General features: G+C 35.2%; 1 protein-coding gene across 5 annotated transcripts in view; it reads left to right on the forward strand.

Annotated features, from left to right (window-relative positions):
* Window positions 1-25,707, forward strand: part of Sdccag8 (SHH signaling and ciliogenesis regulator SDCCAG8) — a 222,144-nt gene that overhangs the window by 80,084 nt on the left and 116,353 nt on the right. For all 5 annotated transcript variants that reach the window (XM_021265534.2, XM_021265526.2, XM_004853507.4 and 2 more), the window contains exon 13: window positions 22,532-22,674. In XM_021265534.2, the coding sequence (XP_021121193.1) occupies window positions 22,532-22,674 (143 nt within the window). The remainder of the gene's footprint in view (window positions 1-22,531; window positions 22,675-25,707) is intronic.

The following is a 25,707-nucleotide window of genomic DNA, read 5'->3' on the forward strand; positions in this document are numbered from 1 at the left end:
TCTTTTACAGAGAGTAGCAGTAGGGGAAAATGGGAGGCAAAAATAAACTTTTAGGGAAATCTTAAGACTACAAAAGAGAAAGAATTGTTCTACTTGAAAGATTTTTCCCACCATTACAAATGCTGCTGCCTTTTCTGTTGAAGTCTTCTTTATCTTTTTCGGAGTTTTCTGCATAGAAATCTGAGTTCACTCACACTGAAAGGCAATTGTCACATACTTCTTGTATTAGAAGAAACTTTAGGCTGTCATTTGCAACTTTACGCCTAAGTTAATCATAAAATAATGGGCTATCAGATGTGCATAATAGTTTAAGCCACACAGGCTATACTGCATAACAAAAACTGGACATGTTTCAACCTAAAGGAGGAGTCAAGCATGCTGGCCAACTTTCCTTTACTATAGCAAATGCCTGAGATAATCAACTTATAAAGATCAAAGGTTTATTTTGGCTCATAGTTTTAGAGGTTTCCATCCATGATCAGTTGGTCTTGTTGCTTTCAGTCTTATAGGAAGTCAGGAGTGTGTGCTAGAGCAAACCCCAAAAAAGTAGAAGATGAAGGAACCATGGTCCCACTATTCCTGTCAAGGGCACACACTAATGACCTGAAGGCTTCCCACTAGACCCCATCTGTTAAAGGTTCTACCACCTCCCAATGGCACCATGCATGGGACCAAGCCTTTACCACTTAGACCAGGCCTTTATGTGGACCTTTACCTCAGTTTGGATACTTAAGATCAAGATCCAAATTGTAACATCAAGGCAGACTATACATGGACCGAATCTCTCCCTCTCTCTCTCTCTCTCTCTCACACACACACACGCACCTTTTCTATATATCTTACTAATTGCAACCAAGAAATATGACTTACTGGGCCAACAATTTAGCTCAGTGGAGTTGTGCCTGCCTGGCAAATGCAAGGTCCTGAGTTCAATCCCCAGTACCGGGGAAAAAAAAAAGAAAAGAAATATTGCTTACTAAAGATTTTTCTTGAACAGAACTTGAAATTTGAAGTGTCAAAATATAGAATTTAGCATACCTTAGACTTACTTAGCAGCTAATAGGTTTAAAAGGATCCTAGAATTGCCTAACCATAAAAACAATGAGAAGAGCTGGAGGAAAGCTAGGGAAGATAAAATTGGGAGGACTGGTTGGTGATTTAGCTAAGTGGTTCCGCCGCCTGCCTTGCAACCACAAGGTCCTGAGTTCAATGCCCAGTACCAAAAAAAAATTGGGAGGACTTTAGAAGAAAGCACTTTAAAGGTATTTACAGTAAGAGTTAGGCTCTTGCCTCTATTTAGGCTGCTTCACATTCAGTTATACAGAGGTAGCCACAGATCCATCAGTACAATCTATCTGTGTTTTCAGAAGGGAACCACAACAATAGATTAAAAAAAAACAACGATCATTGCTATGACCCATTTCTCCCCCACACCACTGCTGGTTGTTAAGAATAACTTTTGGGGGGAAAAACACTTTATATAATTTGCAGAAGATGCTTTTAAACCACATAGCAATGACGTTTATGAAGGCAGCTTTTCTCTGTAGTCTCTCTTATTTCAGTGGCTACATATAAAGGATTGGAGGGAGAGTCTCAGATAATAAAGAGCAATTGTTTGTTGGGCATCCAGAGCCAAAAAGGCTAATCACTTAATCCACTCCCTCATTTTGTAGAAGACTGTGAGTGAGCTGAGAGTAATTGCCTTATTTCTGTGTACTCAGTTAACTAATAGTTATTGATAACCTATTATGTATCACACCTAAATAGGCACAAGGGTTTCAATGAGAAATAAAATAGATTTACAACTCTTATAGTCTGGCGCGGAAGTTCAGTGCATTGAGGGCTCTGTAAAGGGGGTGACCTACTTGGTGGGAGGATATTTAAAAAGATTTTACACATTTATAGTCCATTGATTTTCAACAAAGATAATAAAAAAATAACCAATGTATAGTCTAGTCAACAAATGGTGCTTGGAGAACCAGATACCCACATGTTAAAGAATGAGGGAGCTGGAAGGTGTAGCTCAGTGTCCAAGCATGTGCTTAGCAATGGGAAAGGCCCTTGCTTCAATCCGCAGCACAAAATAAACAAAAACAAACAAACAAACAACCCACAAAAATAAAAAAGAATGAATTTGGGTTTTTATATTATGGGTAAAAATTAAGTCAATACAGGTGAAAAGACTAAGAATTGGAGCTAAACTTGTAAAATTCCCATAAGGAAACTTAGGTTAAATCATTGTGACCCCAGATTAGCAATGACAACAAAAGCCCGAGACACACGCATGCACATGCACTCACACATGAAATAAATTCGATATTATCCAAGGACTTTTGAGCTTCAAAGGGCAATAGTAAGAGAATGAAAAGATAGTCACAGAATGGGAGAAAATTTTTTAAAATTATATATCTGATCAGGGACTTCTATCTAGGATATATAAAGTATACTTGCAATTTAAGAATAAAAAAGCAACCCAGTTTAAAAATGGGAAAAGATATTCATAAACATTTCTTCAGATGGGCCAGGGATTTAGCTCAGTGGTTTCGCCGCCTGCTGCGCAGCGCAAGGACCCAACTTCAATCCCCGGTAAGCACATGAAATGATGTTCAACATTATTAGCTATCATAGAGATATAAACCAATACTAAAATGAGATGCCACTTAGGACAGATAATATCAAGTATTGACAAGGATGTGGAGAAAGTACGTTGTTAACGGGATTGTAGAGTGGTACAGCTGCTTTGGAAAACAGTCTAGCAATTTCTCAAAATATTCAACATAGAGTTATCATGTGACCTAGCAATTCTGCTCCCAGATATATACCTAAGAGAAATGAAAACATGCCCACACAAAAACGTGTATATGAATGTTTATAGCATCATTTCATAGTAGCCCAAAGCTAACAGCAACCCAAATGTCTATCAACTGATGAATGGATAAAGAAAATGTATATATGGCATTTAAAAATGAAAAATAGAGTAGTGATACATTTTACATCATGAATGAACCTTGAAGATGTTATGTTAAATGAAAGAAGCCACAAAAGGCATCATGCTGTATGATTCCATTTATGTGTGATGTCCAGAATAGGTGAATCTATAGAGACAGAAATAGCAGTGGTTGACAAGAGAAGAAGGGATTATGGGAGGATGAGAGTGACTGCTAATGGGTACAGGGTTTCTTTTGGGATAAAATGTTCTCAAATTGATTGTGGTGATGATCGCCAACTCTGAGTCTCCTAAAAATCATTAAATTGTACACTTTAAGTGGGTGAATTCTATGGTATCTGGATTATGTCAATGAAGCTGTACTTTAGAAGAAAATTCTACAGTAAAGTAATGTATTAGCCTAGTGTGAAGGGAGCAGAGAGTGGGAAAGTAAGATAATTCTAGCAAAAGAGAAACTAGGAAAGGCACTGCTACCTCTATACCTGGAGGGCAAAAGGGGTGCCCCAAATGAAGATGGAAATGTGGAGCCCTGGAAAACTGAAATTACTTCCAGAGTGGCCGTAACACACTGAAGTCAGGTGCTCGTCTTATTCTTCATTGTATCGCTAGTATTCAGCACAAAGAAGGCATAGCACAAATACTTGGCTGTTAATGAATGAGACAGTAAGTAAATAAGTGAACTGAAGAGTCACCTCTAAATAATTAGTAATAGAGCCTAAGCGAGTGGACATCTTCTGACTCCTAGTAAGTTAGATCTTTGTTGTACTATATCAGGTAAAAAGTTTTAGAATCAGGATGAAAATAACTTTTTGTACAATGATATACATATTTTAGCAATTACATTTGTTTAAAATATCTGGCCAGTCTTTTTTAATATGTACCATTCTAATAAGTATGTATGGTATCTCATTGTTTTACTTTGCATTTTTCTACTGATGGATGTTATTAAATATCTTTTCACATGTTTATTTGCCATATACAAAGGGTGATCAAAAATGCACTGAATATTATTTTTTAAATTAACTCTATTGGTACATTTTAGGTATACATTATAATCACATTCATCATTGGGTATTTGTACCTGTACATGATATATCTTAGTTCTTGTTTTTTCCCTTTCCCCTTCCTTCCCTTCCACCCCTCAACCCCTCCCTATTTACAAAAGATTGTTTCAGTTTTTTCCTGCTTTTCTCATATTTTTTCTTTCCTTTCTTTCTCCCCCCCACCCCCGCTGCCCCTTTGCCTTTGAACCTCTTTTTCCTATTTCACATTATCTATTATACATTTTGGTCCTAATTTACACTTTCAGTTTCTCACACCAGAGAGACAATTTGGTATTTACATATGTGTCCTATTTATTTCACTTAAGATTATGGCCTCAATATGCATCCATTTAGTGATAAATGTCTCTAGTTTATCATTCTTTATGGCTGAGTAGTACTCCATTTTATTTTTTAAAAAATACACATCTTCTTTATCCAGTCACCAGTTGACAGGCATTTGGGTTGTTTCCAAGATTTAGCTATTACAAACTGTGCCACTGTAAACATGGCTGTGCATTTATCACTGTGGTATGATGCTTTTAATTCTTTTGGAAAGATACACAGCAGGGGAATAGCTGGGTCAAATAGGACTTCTAATCCTAATTTTTTGAGGAGTCTCCACACTGATTTCCACAGTGGTTGCAACAGTCTACACTCCCACCAACAGTGGAGAAGGGTTCCTTTTTCCCAATATCCCTTCCAGCATTTGTTATTGGTTAATTTCTTGACAGCAGCCATTCTTTCTGGGTTGAGGTGGAATCTCAGCAATGTTTTCATTTGCATCTCTCAAATGACCAGTGATGTTGAACATTTTTTCATATGTTTATTTGTTGTTTCTACTTCTTCGTCTGAGAAATGTCTGTTCATTTCAGTGCCCATTTTTGGATTGGGTCTTTAAATTTGGGAGGTCTGATTTTTTTTTAAGTTCTTTATATATTCTAGATAGGAAAGCTTTGTCTGAGGAACAGCTGGTAAAAAATTTTTCCCGTATTGTGGGTTGTCTCTTCGCTCTGTTGGTGGTTTCTCTTGCTATGCAGAAGCTTTTTAATAAAATGGGATTCCAGTTGTTGATTCTTTGTGCTAGTTCACGGGCAACTGAGGTGTTGTTCATAAAGTCTTTCCCTATGCCAGTGTCTGCAATAGTCCTACCTAACCTATCTTCTAGCAGGTTCAGTGTTTCTGTTTTAATATTTAGATCTTTGATCCATTTTGATTTTACTTTAGTGCATGGTGAGAGATATGGACCTACTTTTAATCTTTGGCAAGTTGAAACCCAGTTCTTCCAGCGCCATTTATTAAAGAGGTTATCTTTCCTGCAGTGAGAGTGTTTAGCTCCTTTGTCAAAAATGAGGTGGCTGAGTGTGTCTGGAGTTGTTTCTGCATCTTCTAAACTGTTCCTTTGATCCTCTGGTCTGTTTCTTTGCCAATACCATGCTGTTTTTGTCACAGTAGCTTTGTAGTATAGTTTCAAGTTGGGGGTATTATACCCCCGCCTTGTCTTTGAGTATTAATTTTTTAAACTGCTCTAGAAGTGCTTCAGAAAATGGCAAGAATGATGGGATTAGTGTGGTCAAAGTGGGGGGAGGATATTTTGAGGGGGATTAATGGCAGTGTATCTTTTACTGTAATAAATACTTTATCTATTTTAATTTAAACATTCACTATCTATTTTGATTACACCTCTATATATTCTTCATATATACGCACTGCTCCTATCTAGTACATTTCACCCCTGTTATTGCAACAGTCTCTTGACTGGCCTCCCTGTTCCCTGCTTCTCCCCATTTGGGTCTTGCACAGTGTAAGAGCCAAAAGGATTCTATTAAAACCTACATCAGATCTCGATACTCTGATTAAAACCAACCTGTGGTTGCCTCAGTCATTCTCAAAGGTAAAATCCTTTAAATGATCCACAAGGTCTTAAGCAATGTGGCTTCCTGCTGCCTCTCTACCTGTATCTCCTGCTTTCCTCCCCCCTCGCTCTGGTCTGGCTGTAGACTTTCTTGCCATTCCTCAAATACATCAGCTACCCTCCCACTTCCGGGTTTTTGTACTTGCTGTTCACTTTGCCTGGAACACTTTTTGGAATCTTTATGGGTTACTAGATTAATGCCTTCAAGTCATGGTGTAAATATCATGTCTGTGAACCCTTGCCTGACTACCTGTTTGGATTGTATACTATTTCCCCAGTACTCTCTCTGGTCTTTCTGCTTCATTTTGCTGTATAACTTATTTGTTTTATTTATTATGTGTCTTATCCAATCACAATATCAGCTTCATTGAAGGTATTGTGTGTGCCCTTCAGTCCACTGGTGACACATTAGCAAATGCAAACTGTGAATTGCATCTCATTCTTTTTCCATTTAACAAGTCCAAGTGGTTCCCTATTTGCATTTACAGACATGTTTTTTTCTGTAGTTTATAAGACAACATAATCTGACCGCTGCCTGTCTTTCCACCCTTTGTCACCCACCCTTCCTTCATCTGCAGTCACTGGAGCCTCAGTGGTTTTCCTTTAGCCAGAGCCTTTGGAGAAACATCTACCTTATACTGTATATTCTTCCTCACTCTTTCTTTGTTTACCCAGCTCTGTCTCTTTCTTTTAAGCTCCACTTAAAATCTGTACTTCTCTAGCTACATTAGTCCGTTAATGGTACCTTGTTTCTTTCCTTCATTGAACTCATTATAATTTATTATTTTATTATTATTTACTTTAAAAAAAAAACATGTTTCTCTTCCATTGAAATGTAAGTTGAAAGCAGAGACTCTTCTCTGTGCCGTTCAATTTTGTACCTGTGCTTTGGTGCAATTAGGCTCCCAGTAATTGGATGGATGAGTGAGTAGGTAGGTGACCATGACTTTCAGGTCCCAAAAGTGGACTGCCTGTAGTGAAATTCTCACTTGCTACCTACTACCTGGTGAACTTGGACAAGTAAATTAATATATCCAAGCCTGGCTTTCCTTTTTTGTTAAATTAAGGCAAATACAATTCTCATTTTATAGAGTTTTATATAATTTGAGATAATCTATGTTAACCTCATAGCACAATGCATGATATATAATAACTACTCGATTAATATTAATAGTACCTCATAGCACGATGTGTGATGTATAATAATTACTTGATAAATATGAATAGATACTAGTTTAACTAATGTTAGCATTCTTATTCACATTCTCTATTATTATTTTTTTCTCTCAGCTGATTGGGTTCCACTTTATCTAGTTCCTTTCTAGAGTTATGATGATAATGATAACTAAATATAATTTTGGTGTGGCCTGCCAGTACAGAGAAGTAGGGCTACCACCCAAGCTTATGTTAATCCTACTTCAAAGCAAGTTGTTTCTTGAGTTGATTATTAGATGTGTCTCTTTTTGAACTCTTATTGTGGTTAAAGTTAATGAAAATTCCTAATGGCAAGTATCTGCTGCCCCAAAATTGCACAGTAAATTCAGGCATTTACATTTACTTCTCTGGAACTTGGCCATTTTAGTTTTAGCCTATTGTGTCAGCTTGCTGAAATCCTGGTAAATCTTGTTTTTGGTGTGCAACCATAATAAATTATTCCTCTCAAGTACGTCATAGGCAAATCTGACCAGCACACCAGTGGTATCCTCATTAAAGCCAGCACATCACAGAGAGCCCCAGAGTCCTGTGACTTGTGTCTTAAGACCTCCTTAGAGTTTAATATGTCCTATTTTGTCTTCCTATGATTTAATTGATGTTTGAGAACCAAATCGAGTTTTCCTGTTTAAAACCCAGAGCATTCTTCAAAATAATCCTAGTCAAATTTTTAAAAACACATTTATTTCTGTGCCTTGTATGTATAAGTGGTGTGGCATCAAGCACAAGATATTGATGGCATAATGCAGAACTTAGGTATAGGTGGCTAAGACATTGAAGTGCCTTTGTAAATATAAAGCTTTTTGGAGTTGATGGGACTTGAAGATACATGGGTAAATTCCCAATAGAAGGAGAAAATAAGAATGGGCCTGATTTAAATTTCAATTTTGGAACCACTGAGCTAAAGCCCCAGCCCTCATAAAATAAGTTTTTGAGATCGAGTCTATTGACCTAACAATTACCCTACATTTATCTGTTCTATGCTTATTTCATTTCTCTTTAGGAAAATGAGTAAAACAAAGAGTTACCTTGCTTTTCTAATTGTCACAGCATATAAACTCAATAATGTATATGAAAATATTTTCTAAAGTATGAAAAGCCATAAACATATATAGAGATCTTTTTTTTTTTTTTTGGTAGCAGGGATCGAACTCGGGTCCTTGCGCTTGCGCAGCAGGCGGCGAAACCGCTGAGCTAAATCCCCGGCCCAGCCATAAACATATATATAGCACTGTTGTGATTGAATGTATGGTCAATAAACTTACTCATTAGCATGTGAAAGCTGGTAGTTTTAAAGAACTACACTCAAAATATTTATTGACTAAATCATCTCTTTTCTACTTAGGAGGGGGTTTCTAAAATTAGCTACAAAATATAGGTGGTTATTTTTGAGTTAAAACCAAATACAATCAATCCTTAAGTTCCTTAAATAGACTTTTACAAAAATATTTATATAACCCACAGTTATAGTGAATTTTCTAAAAACTCCACATAAGGTGAGATCAAGTACATCATGTCTCAGTACAGAAGGATTTTTTTCAGTTATGTCTTTATAAATAAACCTAGTTTTGTTGTTAAAATTTGCTGTTTCCTCCTCATAAGAGCATCTCATTAATTTTGGTGAAAACCTTCCAACAAAATAAGGTTAAATTGGTGGATTTTCCGGTGGAAGAAGATCTATCTTATGTCACCAGCGAGCAGAGTAGCAGCTGAGAGGTAAGATGACCCCAGTCATGTTAAGTGGTCAGAATATTTATAATGCAAGCAAAAGGGTTCAAGTAAGAGCCTGGTTCAGCTTCAGGTGTGCTTTCTGGGAGTACTTAGGCTTTTAGAGGCAAGCACTGATACAGATGCTCTCTGTAACCAAGTACGTGAAGGAGTAACAGAAACTGGGTCAATGGAAAGAGAGGTGACCTCAGAAAGGTCCAGTTTAGGGAAGAAGAGGCACTGCATTCCGTTGTCTGTACTGTTCAATGACCCAGATCACATAAACTGCATTTCCTTTTCTCAGCTGATTGACGTTGATTTAGTGAAAACTTAAAATTAAAATAAAATCATTCCACTCAAAGTGAAAAGCTGGGAGATCATGAATGGGTGAAGAAATAATATATATCGCCTTACGAAGCCAGTTTTTCCAAAAAGAATCTGAGTCTCAATTTTAGTCTTAGATTGTAAGAGATTGACAAGCTTTAACCAAGAGAATACACAGACCAAAAAGAAAAAGTTCTTGTTGACTAACACTTGTCAGATGAGAAACAGATGATGTTTTTTCTTTTATTGCATTTAAAAAATTAATTATTGCCAATAGACGCTTGTTTATACTTGTACTGAGTTAGCATTGCAGTTTGGCATGATTCCACATTTGAAAGGAATGAATATCAGAAAAGAGTTGGGAGCCTGGGTTCTAGTCCAGCTGAGTGGACTCCAGTGAGTGGTTTAATTTCACTGGACCCTGGAATTCCCTTCTATAAACTGGGGGGAGAGATCAAGATGATGACTCATCATTTATTCCTAAACCTATGAATTCTTTTCTTTTCCTTTCTTTTCTTTTCTTTTTCCTCTTTTTTCTTTTTCTTCTACAAAGCTTTTCTATAGTTAAATCAGAAGTATCTTTAGGAACAGCAATATTTCAATTCATTTAAATCTGTTTCATCTTTATAGATAGTGAAAACATCCTTACCTTTCTTGAAAAATGCCTTTCATCTTCTTGTTTATTAAATTTATTTTAGTCTTATTTTTTGTATTTAGCTATATTTCTATACATGGGGAATGCTGCTGTAGCAGCACTAATTAGTAATGGGCAATGTTAACAAAGTTATTTTAATTTATATTTCAGTGTATTTTCAATGAGTTTTCTATTAGAATGTATTAATAAAAATGAATAAAATCCAAAAATATAATAAATTATAATGTGAAAATGATGATTCGACTTCATTTAACACAAATCCTACAGACTTAATAAAACATTTACTGATGTAATATTTTAAAGAACTAAACAAGAATATAGGACTGATTTGTTACTTACTGTAGCCCAAATGATTATAAATTTGAGGGGGAAATATGATAAATTACATGTATCACTGGATTTGCTTTTTTAACAAAATGATAGGAAATCATTTTATATTTTAATAATTTAAAAGGACAGTGAGAAAAGTGGAATACATTAGATATTATACATGTGTAGTGTATATGTATATATGTATGTGTATGTGTGTGTGTATATATATATATATGCAAAAATTGCCTGGCCATCTGGATACACACACACACACAAACACACACCCATATATAATGTCTGACACATAGTGGGCACATAGTATATGTTCAAAAACATGTACTGTGTTTAACTGAGAGCTTGGAAAGGAATTTTTTTCTTAAGGGAAGAAATTGTTTAAAGGAATAAATTAATAGCTGGCTCTCCTACATTGGAATTCATTTCTTTTCTTTTTGTGTTGGATGACTTTCTTAATTGGTGATAAAACTATTTTCAAATGTTGATAAAAGTCAACAACTAAAATGAACATTCTCTCTATGGCTCTGATATATTTTCCTGAATTTGGGGTTGCTATTTATAGATTGTTTTTCTTTAGTAATTCTTTTACCTACCAGTTTTTGTACTTAGTATGTTATTCTTCAATGAGAGAAAAGAATATAAAACAATGTCTTGGACTTTGAAAAGACCACTCTTTTTTTATATTGTGATGTCTCACCAGAAAAAAGCTTCCTGTTTTTATTACAGTTCATTTTGAGAGAAACAACTTCAGTTTATTTTTCTTTTCAGTGTACTTATTGTAGAAACCAAAATACTTTTGAAATACCTTCAAAAGGACTCGGTCAGAGTTTGGTGTAATTTTTTTTACATGAAATAAATTTAGAGTGGCTATAAAAAGAAAAAGAATTGTATTAATTTGTTAGCAAACACAAGTCAAGGATTCCTTTATATTGGTGACTCTCACCTGGGACACAGTGTTTTCAAACAGCCACCCTTACCTGCCTCTACCCAAGAATGTTGGCCTCATTTTCAGGGAAGAGTACAAGGAATCATGGTTTCTTCTTGGCTCTTTTTTAAAGCTAATTTCCCAGAGGCTACTTAATTAAATAGTATAAATTAATTTGAATGTATTACATAGTTAATATATGTATGCACATGTAATATATAATACATATATTTAAATGTATGTGTATAATGTGTAAATATATGTATATAAAGTTAATTTTATGTATTAGCATTTTAAGTGTAAAATGGTTTCTCCTTGGACTGTTGAGTACATTCATGATATAGATTTCCTTCTAGAAAGAAGCCACACTATTTTTCAGCCTTCCTTTATTTTAAAAGTTGTAGTATGGAGATTCTCTTTATTTGCATACCAGGCAAAGGAATATAAACCTACATCAATCTTTTAGGCTATATTCTCTCCACACTGACACAGTAAATATCTCAGCATGTAAATGTCTTGGTACAGTATTTTATGGTGTGAGCAGTAGAATAGATTGGATTACCAGTTGGTAAAACAAGGAGCTACCAAAGATCCAAAATGTTTTGAGTTTACCAACTTTATTAACAAAGCTCTTGTGATATAGCTGTGAAGAGAGCATAGAACCTTCTCTTGGAAATTAGTTCAGCAACATTCAGCACAGTCGTCGTCTGGTAGTAAGTCATCACTGGTACAACTGACTGGCAGCTGGGACCGGGGTGCTAGGAAGGTGTCATCTTTGCAAATACAGTAGACCCTTCACATTTGTGAAGACAGATCCCAAGGTCTTCACAAATGATAACTAAAGTGATTGATACTTTCCATTGAATGTAGTCAAGTATAATTGACCCCTTCACTCTAGAATGTTTGTAAATATAGAACAAAAGTTATTCATAAAGCTTTGAAATAAATTCTACTGCTAAAATAAATAGCATATTTCATTACAGTGGAGTGGCATTTCAGGAAGGTTTCATATTGTAAGTTCAACTTCAAAGGTGAATAGTCCTTATGTTCAAAATGACTCATGAAAAAATCTGGTAAATTGATCAGCATTTAATAGCCCTGATGGATTTGTATGTATTGATTTTGTGTGTGTGTGTGTTTAGTCTCTATATCCCTCCCACATGAGAGATATTCATGCATTTTCTCAAAAATTTTAACTTACATCATTTTGCTTCTATTGTTGAGATAGATTGCTGTATTTCCACACAGGAGTCAGATAAACAAGTTAGCTTATGTTTGGGGATGCTTTCATATAAAAATATACATGTTTCTTAAAGGAAATTACACTTAGTGGGGTGAGATGTGCATACGAGGTGGGGGAATACACAGGTTCTGTGATTGACCCAGGGCTCAGTACATTCATGCTTCACAGTTCTAACTCATTTGCTGAGTTGAATGGTGGACAAAGTCACCCTCACTTCCTCCATTTCCCTCTTGTTCTTACTCATTGTCATTCCAGTATTCCTCTTACAGTAATGTTAATTATGAACCATATGATTCTGTGATCATAATGAATGAAGATAGGGATAAAATGTACCACATAGCAAGGGTGATATGAAATTTCATTCTCTGAGGCCATGGGCCTAACTCTAGAGCAGAAATGGGGCCTTCAAAGTAGAAAACAAAGGCTACAACCTGGGCAGGAGGCAGGTGTGTTTCTGAAGTGGAAAGTGTTTTCTTCATATCATGATGACTGGTGGCTATCTTTTCATAGTTTAGTTCTTGATGCATTTTCTGGTATTGCAAAATTTATTCTCAAATAATTTTAAAAGTTCAACATCAGGGCCGGGGATTTAGCTCAGTGGTTTCGCCGCCTGCTGCGCAAGCGCAAGGACCCGAGTTCGATCCCTGGTACCAAAAAAAAAAGTTCAACATCATTGATAGCTGACAAATGGTGTGGTCAACAAACAATTAGGAGGTTTATGTACTTGACTCCATTATTTTAAGAATTTCCCATTCACGGCTGGGGATTTAACTCAGTGGTTTTGCCATCTGCCTTGCAATAGCACGGTCCTGAGTTTGAGCCCCAGTACAAAAAAAAAAAATTCCATTCAGTTCAGCACTGTCTACTTTAATGTCACCTCTTCTTAATCTTCAGTTTTGGGTCATTCTTATCGATTTCAAACTATGATCTTAACTTCTCCTAATCGTTCTTAGCTGTGTTCACCAATAACTTAACAATTTTTGCAATTCATCATTTGAAAAATTTATCACTTCTTTTTTAAGCTTCCCAACAATCACATCATATTTAAGCTAAAATTTCTCTTATTGCAGTGCCAATGATCCTATATACTACTAACATCAGCAGACATAGGTCAAGATCTCTCTTATCTATGTTCTTTACAACGTGAATGTCTAAGCATTCAATGCCTAGAATGTTAATATTTTACCTTTTTAGAATACTGAAAGAGCATGACAGAATTAGGGACAAAAAAGGCACCTTGATGTTTTAAAGAAAGAAACTGTGTACTTTCTGAATGGCCTGATATTTTGTCTATGATAAACAGAAACCTAGATTCACAAAAATGCAAAGCAAGCCCTTTTTCTTCCTGTAGCATACACAAAGCATTTACTGAACTGGTGCAGAAGAGAGCTGTCATCTGAACTTTTATGTAAATTGACCACAGAGCAGCAATTCTTCTTAGTTTTGCCCTTGAACTTTGGCACAAGAGAATGTTAGTGTAAACTTACTTAACCAAAAAGCCTGCTGTATTATAACAATGTAATAATAGTAACCGCTTCATATCAGAAATCTTAACTTCTCTGCTTTATATACACACTTTTAGGAAGGCTTGTCTTTCCTACCATAGTTGCATCTCATCTGTTTTGAACACGTTTGGCTGAGAACTACTCTAGTTCCAAGGAAGTGCTTTTAAGTGTTCAGTTGATGCAACTCTTCTTAACATTATGCAAAGAAAAAACTTTCTTAAAATTCTCCCAAGAATAATTGCTTGGAGGACAGATTGATTCAACAGTTCCATTAGAAGCAACTGGAAAACTTAAAAGTTTCTCAAACATGTTACCTATTTCATTGGGAAGGCTAAAAGTCCCCTGTTAACTCATGCTGGTATGGGGAAATGCTGTTGTAAAAGATGTAGACCATAAAACCTGAGGATAAGTAAGTCCAAGCTCCAAGACTTCTTCGTGTCATTAATCCTAACATCTCATGGAAATGCTTCTTCCAGGTGAACCATGGCCAGGGCCTTGCAAATTGTATTTGGTAGCATGATATTTGATCCAGGTCGCCTGAGTTTTATCTTCTCCCAATGGTTCTGTAGTACTTGTGTCTTCTTCATATGCCAAATTGTAGGTCACAAGTTTTAGAACACAGATTATGTGTCATTTCCTCTTTATTTTCTGTTACATTTAGGTTTGTGTAAGGAGACAATATAGTACCATGGAAAGTATGGGACTTGAAATCAGTTTTGTCTAACCCAGTTTTGAGTCGCAGCTCTGCCACTGTATAACCTTATATAAGTTACTTAACATCTGTGAGCTTTAATTTTCTCATCTGCAAAACAGAAATAGGATACTTATTTTACAAGTATGTCAAGAGCACAAAATGAGATTTAAAAATACAAAATGCTAAAACAGTGCCTAGAACATAATAAACACTTAAAATGATCTATGGTTTAAAAAATGATATCTGGTATCAGTGTTGCCATTAGACCAGAAATAAAAACATGTTAAATCAGCGTTATATGCCATCAAAAATGAAGGTCATGAACAGGATTTCTAGAATGATGTCAGCAGCCTTCTACATCTGCTACATTAAAGAGGACAATCATTTTGGCCATTTCTAAGATGATTTAATTATTCCTTACCCTATCCTTTTATTCATATAGGATAGTTCCCTAAGAATCTAGCTTGAAGAGTGAGTCTCAGATAAATTAGATAATATTTTCTTGTATTCTAGACCAGTGTGCTATCCAATAGAATTTTCTGAGAAGATGAAAATATTTTCTACCTAAATTGTCCAGTGTGGTAGCCATCACCACCGTGTGGCTATTGAGAACTTACACTGTAATTAATGCAGCTAGGGATATTCTTGAGTTTATTCTTTAGTTTAGTATTCTGTAGTTTAAATAGCCATGGGTAGCTAATGCAGCCCAAGACAAAAATGTATTAATGACTTGATAAAATTTATCTGAACGTCTACAAGTTAATAAAATTATCAGCGGGTGAATACTAGATTTCTAATTTCCATTCTTTTTATCTACACAGAATTTGATAGAAACTGTTATTTATTTTCCAAATGATAAATTTTTAAGTTTCAAAATTCAGTATCACATACTATATTACTTTTCATAAGCTAGTCTATGAATTCACCCATTGGTTTCTGAGTGATAAATTCACACTGTCAAATTTTGTCAGTTTCAAAACCACAAGTTCTTCATTCTAAGTGTGCAAAGACTTTTGGATTCCAGTCTGTTATTCAGCAATTTTTTTTCTTTTCTCCCCATTCTCATCTCTTACCAAATGAATCACTATGTTAAAGGTGGTGAAATGATTTTTTTAAGTCACATAATGTTTAGTAGCAGGGATAAATCACTGTCGTTGGATTCTTTTTTTTTTCCCCATTAACTTTATTGGTACATTTTAGGTATACAATACTGTTACATTCATCATTGGGATCTTGTACCATTACATGAGTCTCTTGGTTCTTATTTTTTTCCCCTTCCCTTGCCCTCCCTTCACCCCCTCCACCCTTCCCTATTTGCAAGGACCTTGTTTCTATTTTTTTCCTCTCATATTTTTTCCTTTCCCTTTTTTCCCTTCCCCTACCCCTCCCAATTGTTGGATTCTAATAGTTCCTGTGTGCTGCTGCTTCTTTCCAGGCAAAGTTATCTTTTAGGATTAAGGTAATTTTTTATATTAATTTATTTGAATATTTTTTTTCTTTGGAGGTTAGAAGAAATATGTAACTGAAATTCTCTTAATGAAAAATCTTTTTTGGTTCTATTTAATTTATATAAAGTACAGAATTATTTTCAAGTTTCAGAATTGTGAAATTAGTTTTATATATTGAAACCAAAAAGGCTTTTTCAAAAGAGGACTAGAATATGAAGAAATAGAAAATAGGAGACTGCATCTCACATAATAAAGATTAATAAAATGCTTGTTACCGTGATATGTGTGTGAGAGTGTGTGTATGTCTCTGAATTGTGATGTAAAATGGATTTCTTACTGTGGATCTTGATTTTTAAAAAGTTTGAAAGCCACTGCATAATTTGTATTACAGTGTGACAAAGACAGTAAAGTCAGAAGATTCGGTTCAAGGGTTAGACTTCTTTGGACAGCCATTAAATGTCTTTGACCCTCAATTTCTTGTGTGCATAAATGGGAACAACTGCCTTATATATTTTTTATGCAGGTATTTCAAAGATCAAATAAAATTCCAAACTGATGTGAATTCTAACATGTCTTATTCCTTTAAAGTCAATAATTTTTTATTGATAAACCTCAGTATTTTACACTGGCAATCAGGTATACTCACATTTACGAGTCTCTAGGACAACTGCAATCTGGCTGATCTAGACTGCATTTGACTGGGTGTCTGCTTCAGATTGTAGGTCACGGGTTGTCAGGGCTGTGGTTTGGGTTTGGTTCCTTTCCACTTGAATTCTTTCTGTGGTCCAGGCTGAGGAGCAGCAGCTGCACAGCGCATGCTCTTCTCACAGAGAATCATCAGAACATGAAAGCAAAGCCAAACCCCATAAACATATTTATGGCCTCTGCTTACATTATAGCCATGAAAATTCCATTAGCCAAATGAAATCATATGGCTAAGCTCAAAATCATTTGGGAAAGACTGTGTATTCTATTCTCATTGGAAGGCAGATAGGAGTGAATATTTTCTGAACAATAATCTAAACTATTGTGTTACCCAAAACTCACTACAACCACACTTTTGTTCACTGCCTTGTTTTTACACATGAATGTACAGCCAAGACTCATCATGTATTTGAGGTAAGGCTAGAACATAATACACTGTCTAAAATAAACAAACGGCTGTGGGTGGGTGGGACCTTGCTATGTTTTGAATGTGCCTCCCATTCAGAAACTTACTTCTTAGTGCAGCCATGCGTGGAGGTGGGGCTTAGCTGGAGGTATTTGGATCATGTGAGAAGTGCACTTCTTGCCTTCCTGGGCTTGGACTAGTTACTACTGGAACAGGTTGTTATAAAGCGAGGTTGCCCCTCATGTTCTCTCTCCTGCACACCCCTGCTTGCCTATTCACCGTCCACTGTGAGTTGACACAGCATGAGGACCTGTCCAGAAGCAGCTGCCCAGTCTTGGATTTCCCAGTCTACAGAATCATGAGCCAAAAATGAACCATTTTCTTTAAAAATTATCCACTCCAGGAGACCCTACATAGAGGACCCAGCCTACTGCACCCATGCCACATCTGACCCTCAGAAACTTTGCTACTCAGATCAAGCAAGTGCTTGGTATGAACAGCATCCCAAAGCAGCAGCAGATCCATTCCTGGGCAATACCTTCAAAGCACCAAATTTGTGAGTTACTGAGAAGTAACAAAACATAAAAGGAAACATCCACTTTAAAAAGAAGAGGGAGTTATCATACCAGGAGGGTAAGCAGCAGATACATATTAAAGGTTCAGGGAACTCCAGTACAATATAGAATAGAAGCAACAAAAATGGATAACTTTGCCTTATTCTAAATTATAATATGAAAGCATTCATTTTGAGCAAGCAACATGAAAGCTGGATTGGGAAGCAGTGATGTTTTGTAAGCAGAAGACATGATTATCAACTGGAAGAAGAGGAAGATTTCTGCATTAAAACTGTTTCAATGTTTTTGCTCAATAATAAATGACACATAAATATGCAAAAAAAAATTATCCAGTCTTGTGTATAGTATTCCATTTTAGAGACAGAAAATGGACAAAGACATACCTGGAGGAAACTAAAGCAGCATTTAATGAGCAGAAGGGAACATTTAAAATACTGTATATCCAGGCCAGGGATTTAGCTCAGTGGTTTCACCACCTGCTGCACAAGCACAAGGACCCGAGTTCGATCCCCGGTACCAAAAAAAAAAATTAAAATACTGTATATCCTAACAAGAAGATATAGAAGGCTCAGTAAAAATAAGAAATAGTTCATGAGAATGAAAAATATGATAATTTTTTTCTTAAATTCAATAGAAGGTTTGGAAAATAGAGTCTTCTAGAAGTTAGATAGAATCTTAAGACAAAGAGATGGAAAATATTAAGTAAATTAGATAATCAGTCCAACAAAGGTAACAACCAATGTATAGGAGTTCTAGGAGAACTATTAAAATGTCTGGCATCAAAATAGCTTAAAATAATACAAGGCGGTGTCTTCAGACTACAGAAAATAAGCCTTCAGATTTAAAAAGGACTACTGAAAAATGTTAGGAATTATAATGACATAAGGCTTTTTAATTGTAATATTAGAATCTTGAAAAAAGTGATCTGTTAAAAATCCTAAGTGAAAATCAATTTCAAAATAGAATTATATACCCTGAAAAACTATTGAGTGTATGCACAAGACAGGAGCATTTTCAGGCATATAAATAGATACAAAACATGTATTTTTATATATTCTTTCTTATGAAAGCTACTTAGAGAATATACTTCAACCCCCCAAAAAAGTAAACTGAGAAATAGGATGACTTGTGGTCCACAAAACAGGAAACTCCAAAGGAGCATGGAGAAGGCTTAACATAGACTTTTTTTCCTGAGATAGGGTCTTACTATGTTGCTCAGGTTGGCCTTGAACTTCTATGCTTGAAGAGATCTTCCTGCCTTAGTCTCCTGAGTATGTTGGCCTACAGGCATGTGACACTGCACTTGGCTTGTTACCTTTTTTAACATAGGAAACCAATAGATAATTTTTGGTATTGCAAAGTCAAGAAGTAGCAATATAAGTATGTCATTTAATAATATGTAGTTAAATGTCGGAAGAGTTGATAATGTACCCTTGGGGATTAGGCTTAGAGATGCATGAGGGGTAGAACATGGGCACTGTTCTTCTTTGCTAAGAAGAATTGGATGCTATTTGACTTAAATTGGGTGAATTACTTTGATAAGCAAATATAATCAATAATAAAAATAAAGGGACATATATCCATGATTAAGAAAAAACGTCCTACAGTATAAAGGGATATAAATAAGCAGTAATGTGACTCCCTCTCTTCCTGTCCCATTGCTGGCCCTACTCCTGTTTCATCAGTTTCAACTTTCAATTGTTTTGGTGGTTATAGTCATCCCCCCACCCCCAGATGGTACTGATAGAACTCAGGGCCTAATGCTTATTAGGCAAGTACTTTACCAGTGGACAACATCCTGGCCCCTGTCTGCATGATTTGAAGTGGATCTTTTGGTTAAGGATCTTGTGGTAAAGCCATCTGGACCTGCCTCTGCCCATTTGGCCAGAAGATGACCATATCAACTGCATGGTAGACACACAGGTTAATAGTGTACTGTGAGAGGAATCACAGTTGGCCTCTGACTGTTGTTGGCCTTTCATGCCTGCGTCACTGTGAACAGCCAAGGAAGCGGCCCTGACCTAGTTGGGTGAGGCAAAGGATTATCCTGCCAGTGGGAGCGTGGCATTTCTGGCAAGAGCTTTCTCTTCTAACTGTTGGAGTTGGTGCCATGGCAGATTTTCCTGACTCAGGGAGTAAGTGTTGAGCCCTAGTGCAGCTGGTTAGATTATTTGTTGGTTTTGATTATCTGAACCAAGAAGCTCTTTTGCTGGATGGCAGGCAGTAATTTTCCATCTTCCTAACAAAAATGCTTTTTGCATTTGAAGATTATAATAGGTAAAGTTTTATTCCGCTTTTACCAAAATGCTGCTATGTAAAGAAGGAGGAAATTTTGCTGAATCTAATCAAGGACTCTTCAAGGATAGCCATGTACCCTTAGGCAAGTCGTTTTTTCTACTTTCCACTTTGCTGGTTTTGAAAGGTATTTTCTAACTCGTATGTGCTAAGAGCTCAGCTAAATACTCATTGTCCCAGTCAGTCTTCGCAAGTCTTTGGAGCTTGCTACAGTCCCACTTTCATTTTAGGCTGAAGAAATTACATGATAGGCGAATGACTTGTCCAAGGTCACTGTGTCAGGAGCCCTGACTTGTGTTGGCTCTTGGAACTACATGTTCCATCTCTGTTTGACTGACTTTCAACGCAGCCTCTGACTCTGTAATCACGTGAGAATAAGAAAGCATTTGACTTATGCTTAAAAACCTAACTATCAGCATGAGGCATATACTATATGTTACTATTGCGTGATGCTTACAAAAATTTTTGTATCTATTTTTTTTCTTCAGTGCTGGGGATTGAACCCAGGGTCTTGCACATGCAAGGCTATCTCCAGCCCTGTTTCTATTCTTTTAAAGAAAGTTTGGATTCGTGTATGTTTTCTCTATTTGTCGTTCTTTAGTTTTTTCTCAATTCAAAATTCTGGGGCCATCTTTGGTCTCTAGTACCTATCCTTTTATTCCCATCAAATCACCATACTTTCTTTATGTTTCTGTTTAAAGTCTTGCTACTCATCCTATCTGGTCTTGTCTCCCTTCTGCTATTTCTTTCCACCTTAATTTGATCTTACACACTGGTCCAGTTTTTAAATTTTTTTCTTAGCTTCTGTCATATGGCATATGTGTTTAAATCATTAATGTCTCCCATTATTTTAAGAAAAAATACAGCTTTCTTAATCAATGACTGAAGACCTTTCCTAATGGGATCTACACTAAGACTCCATGAGTTTTTTGCTTTACCTTCTTTCTTTTCTTGCCTGTGCTAAGATAGCCCTCATCTGGCCATGGAGGCATGGATTATCATGGTTAACAACTAATTTTCTGTCTTTTATATACTTTGTATTTTGATAGTTTTTTTGTTTGTATATTACTCACTTACCCAGATGAATTGTTAACTTCTGAATGTAGACAAAAGAACTCTGAGTCCAATATAATATTTAGCACATTTCTCTGCATATAGCATTGTAGAAAAAATTAATGAATAAATTTTTGAAGTTCTAAAGTCAACATACAATTCCAATTCTGTCCTTTCTTTTGCTGATTTCATAAATGTTAAACAAGTAAAATTTTAATTTTGTTGTTTTTATCTCTAATTACATATGAGATTAAAAATATGTAATAAATAAAAATATTTTGAAGAAATAAATCATTTATATTTAGTATTCTACTCTGAAAGGTATAACAAATCTACTTTGAAAGCAATATATTCAGTATTACATTGTTTCAAAAACAATATTTGAGAACTTTCAATAAATTATATTATTGGTAATATATAGATTTGGTGGGGATAACCTGAATATAGTGATATGATTATGAAAATATATATAAATGAATTGTTAAATTTATTTTACATGATGTATTAACTATAGTTGAAGATCATTCAGGATTTTGAGTAATTGCATAATGAAATTTAAAAATATATTTAGATGCTAACCTTAAAATACTCAGCTTAGACATGATTTTTTTTCTCAAAAGGACATTGTATTTTGTGTATCAAAATTGCTTCTCACTTCTTGTTAAACCTGAAAATATTTCTGCCTTTTTAAAATTTTTCTTGTTTTAGTCTGAATATTTTAAAATGTTCAAGTCTATTTTCTTTTGCTTAATTTCATAAATGTTCTATAATAAATATTTCTACTTTACTATAAAAATGATTTAAAACTATATTCTATATCAATATTTTTGCTTTGAAATATTTTAGTAAGATAAAATAATTTCTTTCTGAAACCAAACATTCATAAATTTTTGTATACTCAAATTTATTGATCTTAGAGTACTTTTGTTGCTTTTTGAAATGCAAATTTTAATGTACTGTTATTGCTGCTCTAAATTTCCATACACTTTTGAAGTTAAAGGTTCTTGTGCTCTATCTTTTCTAACCCATTCTTTCACATAATATTGAACATTGTAATAATGCTTTCTTGTACACCTCACATTTTTCTAAAAGATACCTTAAAATATTTTAACCTTTAATCTGGTTTTCATTACATCCAAATGAAATTGTAAATCATAGCTTTCAAATAAAAAGTCACCTATTTGGTGTAAATCCTTGCATCTATCTAATCAAATCTCTTAAAGATATTACATTTTGAAGGTAGTGACATTTTAAGTTATAATGACTTTTTAAAGGCAACAAGCTTCAGAATGGAAGTGCTGATTATACATTTTGACTATTCTCATTTCATCATTTCACTTTTAAAACCAAATTTCATCTTACATCCAAAACAACCTCACTAATGTGCATATCTGGATGTGCTAATTCCCTTTGTCATAAAACAGAAGCTAGCCTAAAATTTCTAATAATTTCTCATCACATTAAAATCCATAGGAAAAATTAACATGAGCTAATTTAGAATTTAAGTGCACATATTTCATATGGATGCTTTTTTTCCCCTTGGTCTCTACCTAAGGAAATAGAGAAATTGAAAGTAGAACTGAGTGAAACCAAGCAGCATGTGGAACAGGAGCAGCAGCAGGCAGCCCGGGCCAGAGAGGAGTGCCTGAAACTAACAGAACTGCTGGCCGAATGCGAGCACCAACTGCACCTCACCAGGTACTCCCTAATCCCATTATGCACCCTCGCCCCGATTCCATTCCACTGATTTTTGCCACAGGCTTCCAAACAGTTGTTCGAGTTAGTCTTAGTCATTCGATTCACACACAGCTTTCAGGCATATTAAGAAAAGTGGAGATGTGGTAAGCAAAACACCCAGACATATGAATGATAAGTGTGGCAGAGAATTACTGATATATTACAAAACCTTTCATCTACAATGCTCAAATATTTAAGTGATTCTTTATCAATATAAGCAGAATGACATAATTCTTCCACTATCACCACAACCTCTCCTGTTAATTCTTCATCTGATAAAAACACTGACATGTTGGATCTGATGAATACATTTAGGGAAATAAGAAGATATGTCAGTGATGAAAGAGACAAAATTAAAAAATCCTAAAATGCAAATTGAAATGGAGCTGATACAAAATAAGAATCCATGACCTAAAAAGGTGTAAAATGTAGAGATCAAATTGATTAGCAGTACTCATAGTCAAGTCATTATTATAACCATGCTAAGACCATTGAGGTTGTAGATTGCATTCTTTTCATCATGAGATACTGTGATGTGATCACTATTGTTGTAAACTTTAGAAAACATATAGCTCAGTTCTAAATTAAAATAAGACCATTTAGGCTGCAAACACTATATTTGCTGTATTAGAAAAACATACATGCAAACCTAAATACACACAAAGGGAAAAATCAAATAGGGACAGTAGATATTTCACTTTACCATGTAAGTGATTCCTTCTCACTTTGAGTTTTAGTACAGTTTTTCAGTTTTCAGATTAAGCCTTTGGATTTATTCAGTTCTTAGAGTTTTTCAGTTTTTAGAGAGGATTTTGTCTAAATACACATGTAAGTGTATGATATTTGATTTAGTTTATAAAATAGAAAAACACTGGTCTTCCAATTATAGTACTATGTTGAATTTAAACTACGAAAGGGGACTGATCCCTTTTACATTAAATATGACAATGTAATTCTGAGCACGGTATGATAACAGATGGAGAAAAGCACCACTTGAACAGCCTGCATTTGGAGAAAAAATATTCTAGAGGTTGGTGAACCTCCCAAAGTTTTGGGTTAGTGTTAAGATGCCTCTAGTTCTGTTAAAATCAAACTTTGTTATGGAAAAAAAAAACATTTTGTTGTGATAATATTCCAAATGGTTTGACACCTTCTTTTTTAAACAGTAAAAGAAAAAGAGAGGGAAAAAGAAAGAGAAAGAAAGAAAATAAATCATTTATACATTATGATATTTGGGGAAAAAAACCTTAGATGAAACACTTTTATGAGAAAATGCTGCTTAATTTTACAGAATAATAGCTGTTCTTTTAATGTCTGTTTAATGTATTGCCATTGTGGAACTGAGAACATAATATTGACCTAGTTCTGGTGGTTTATTTAGTCTACAAAGTTTCAGAATTTAGCTTCATCATGATAATGGTACAGTTTTTCTTTTCTGTCAGACTCGTATTGAGAACCAACCATTTGTGTGCTGAGTACTAGTAAACCACAGAAATAGACAGCTTTTAATGTCTCTGTGGCTGAGCTTCAGTAAATAAATATTAATGCTGGCTTTGCCCCTTTTACTATTCTGTCTTATTCAGAGAGTTAATTACTGAAGTCAAAGTCTGGAGAGAGTTTTCCCGAGCAGTATCAATTTGTACTGTTTGACAAGATCAATTTCTTGCAAATAGAGTGTATTAAGATGCACCAACTGCTGAAAATGGACGAGTGGTAACTAATTCCTTTGTTCTTAAGCAAAACTGTTTTGCTTGGCTCTGTAGAAAGCTTTTTCCACTGAGCATTGATTAATCAATTCTATAAAAATTTAAACCTAGTTTTACAGGAAATAAAATTTAATCACCTGTTTTCTAAAGGCGCAGTACTCTTGAAAGCATTTTGTTTAGTTTATGCTGATATTTTATAAAATCCACATTCATAAATTGAAAGATGACAATTGGTAAGGAACCGTGTATATCTCTCCTTTGCACTGAAAATGAGATTTGGCTGTAGTACTAAATACTCTGGTATACTTTTTTTAAAAAGAGTTTGCTAGCACTCATCATTCTCTATTAATTCAGTGTACTCAGGTGTGGCTGAGAAACATTGCGTTTTTCCTTTTTCCCTATAGACCAGTGGACATACATAATGCTCATCCAAATGGCACCTCACCATTCAGTTTCAAACATCTTGAATGGCATATTCTTATCACAGTTTAAAATCAAATATGAAATCTATATTATGCAGTAATGGTGAAATCAGGATACATATCTCTAGGGTCAAAGAAAATTTTAAAATTAAAGTAGGAATCTGTAGATCAATCTGAAAGAAAAAGCTGTCTGTGGTATTTCTCCTTATTTTGATTTAAATTGGATTTTAAACATGAAAAATAAAAGTTCAGCATTTATTACAAGACTCCGGTGGTCACTTAGTCAACATTTATTGAGTACCTACTATCTTTGAAGTACAATTGAATCACATTTCCCCATAAGGGCAATATTGAACCTAACCATTGAATTTGATTGGGTTCTCCTCCAACTCGGTTTGCACCAGAATCATGGAAAGAATCAAGTTGCTAAACCGAAGTACCAATGTATTCTGCTTGCCCCTAAAATAGTAGTAAGACTCACTTCATATCCTTAGACTGCTTAGACTCAGTTAAAGGAGCCAGATCTATAAGTGCAGTTATAGTAAAGTGTGACAATACTGCTATGGTAGAAGCAAATATTACTACGGGAGCACACGGGAAGGAGAATGGCTCATTCTGCACGGGGGCGGCTGAAGGTGTCACAGAAAGCTGAGAGTGAAAATGATTGGGGGGGGCAGATAGTTGGCAGTGATCTTAATTAATTAGTTCAGGTGTAGGAGTTTTCAAAGTGCACAAAGGTGGGCTGGGTATACCAGTGCAGGGGCTAATAGACACAAAGACATAAAAGTGGCAGAGAACATAAACTGTACCATCAGATTAGGTATTGGGTGGAAGTAAGACTGAAAAGGGGGAGCAGGGTCCTGATG

The sequence above is a fragment of the Heterocephalus glaber genome, unplaced genomic scaffold (assembly GCF_053883595.1).
Source record: "Heterocephalus glaber isolate CG9 unplaced genomic scaffold, H.glaber_assembly_v1.0 deba00001600, whole genome shotgun sequence".
NCBI lineage: Eukaryota > Metazoa > Chordata > Mammalia > Rodentia > Bathyergidae > Heterocephalus > Heterocephalus glaber.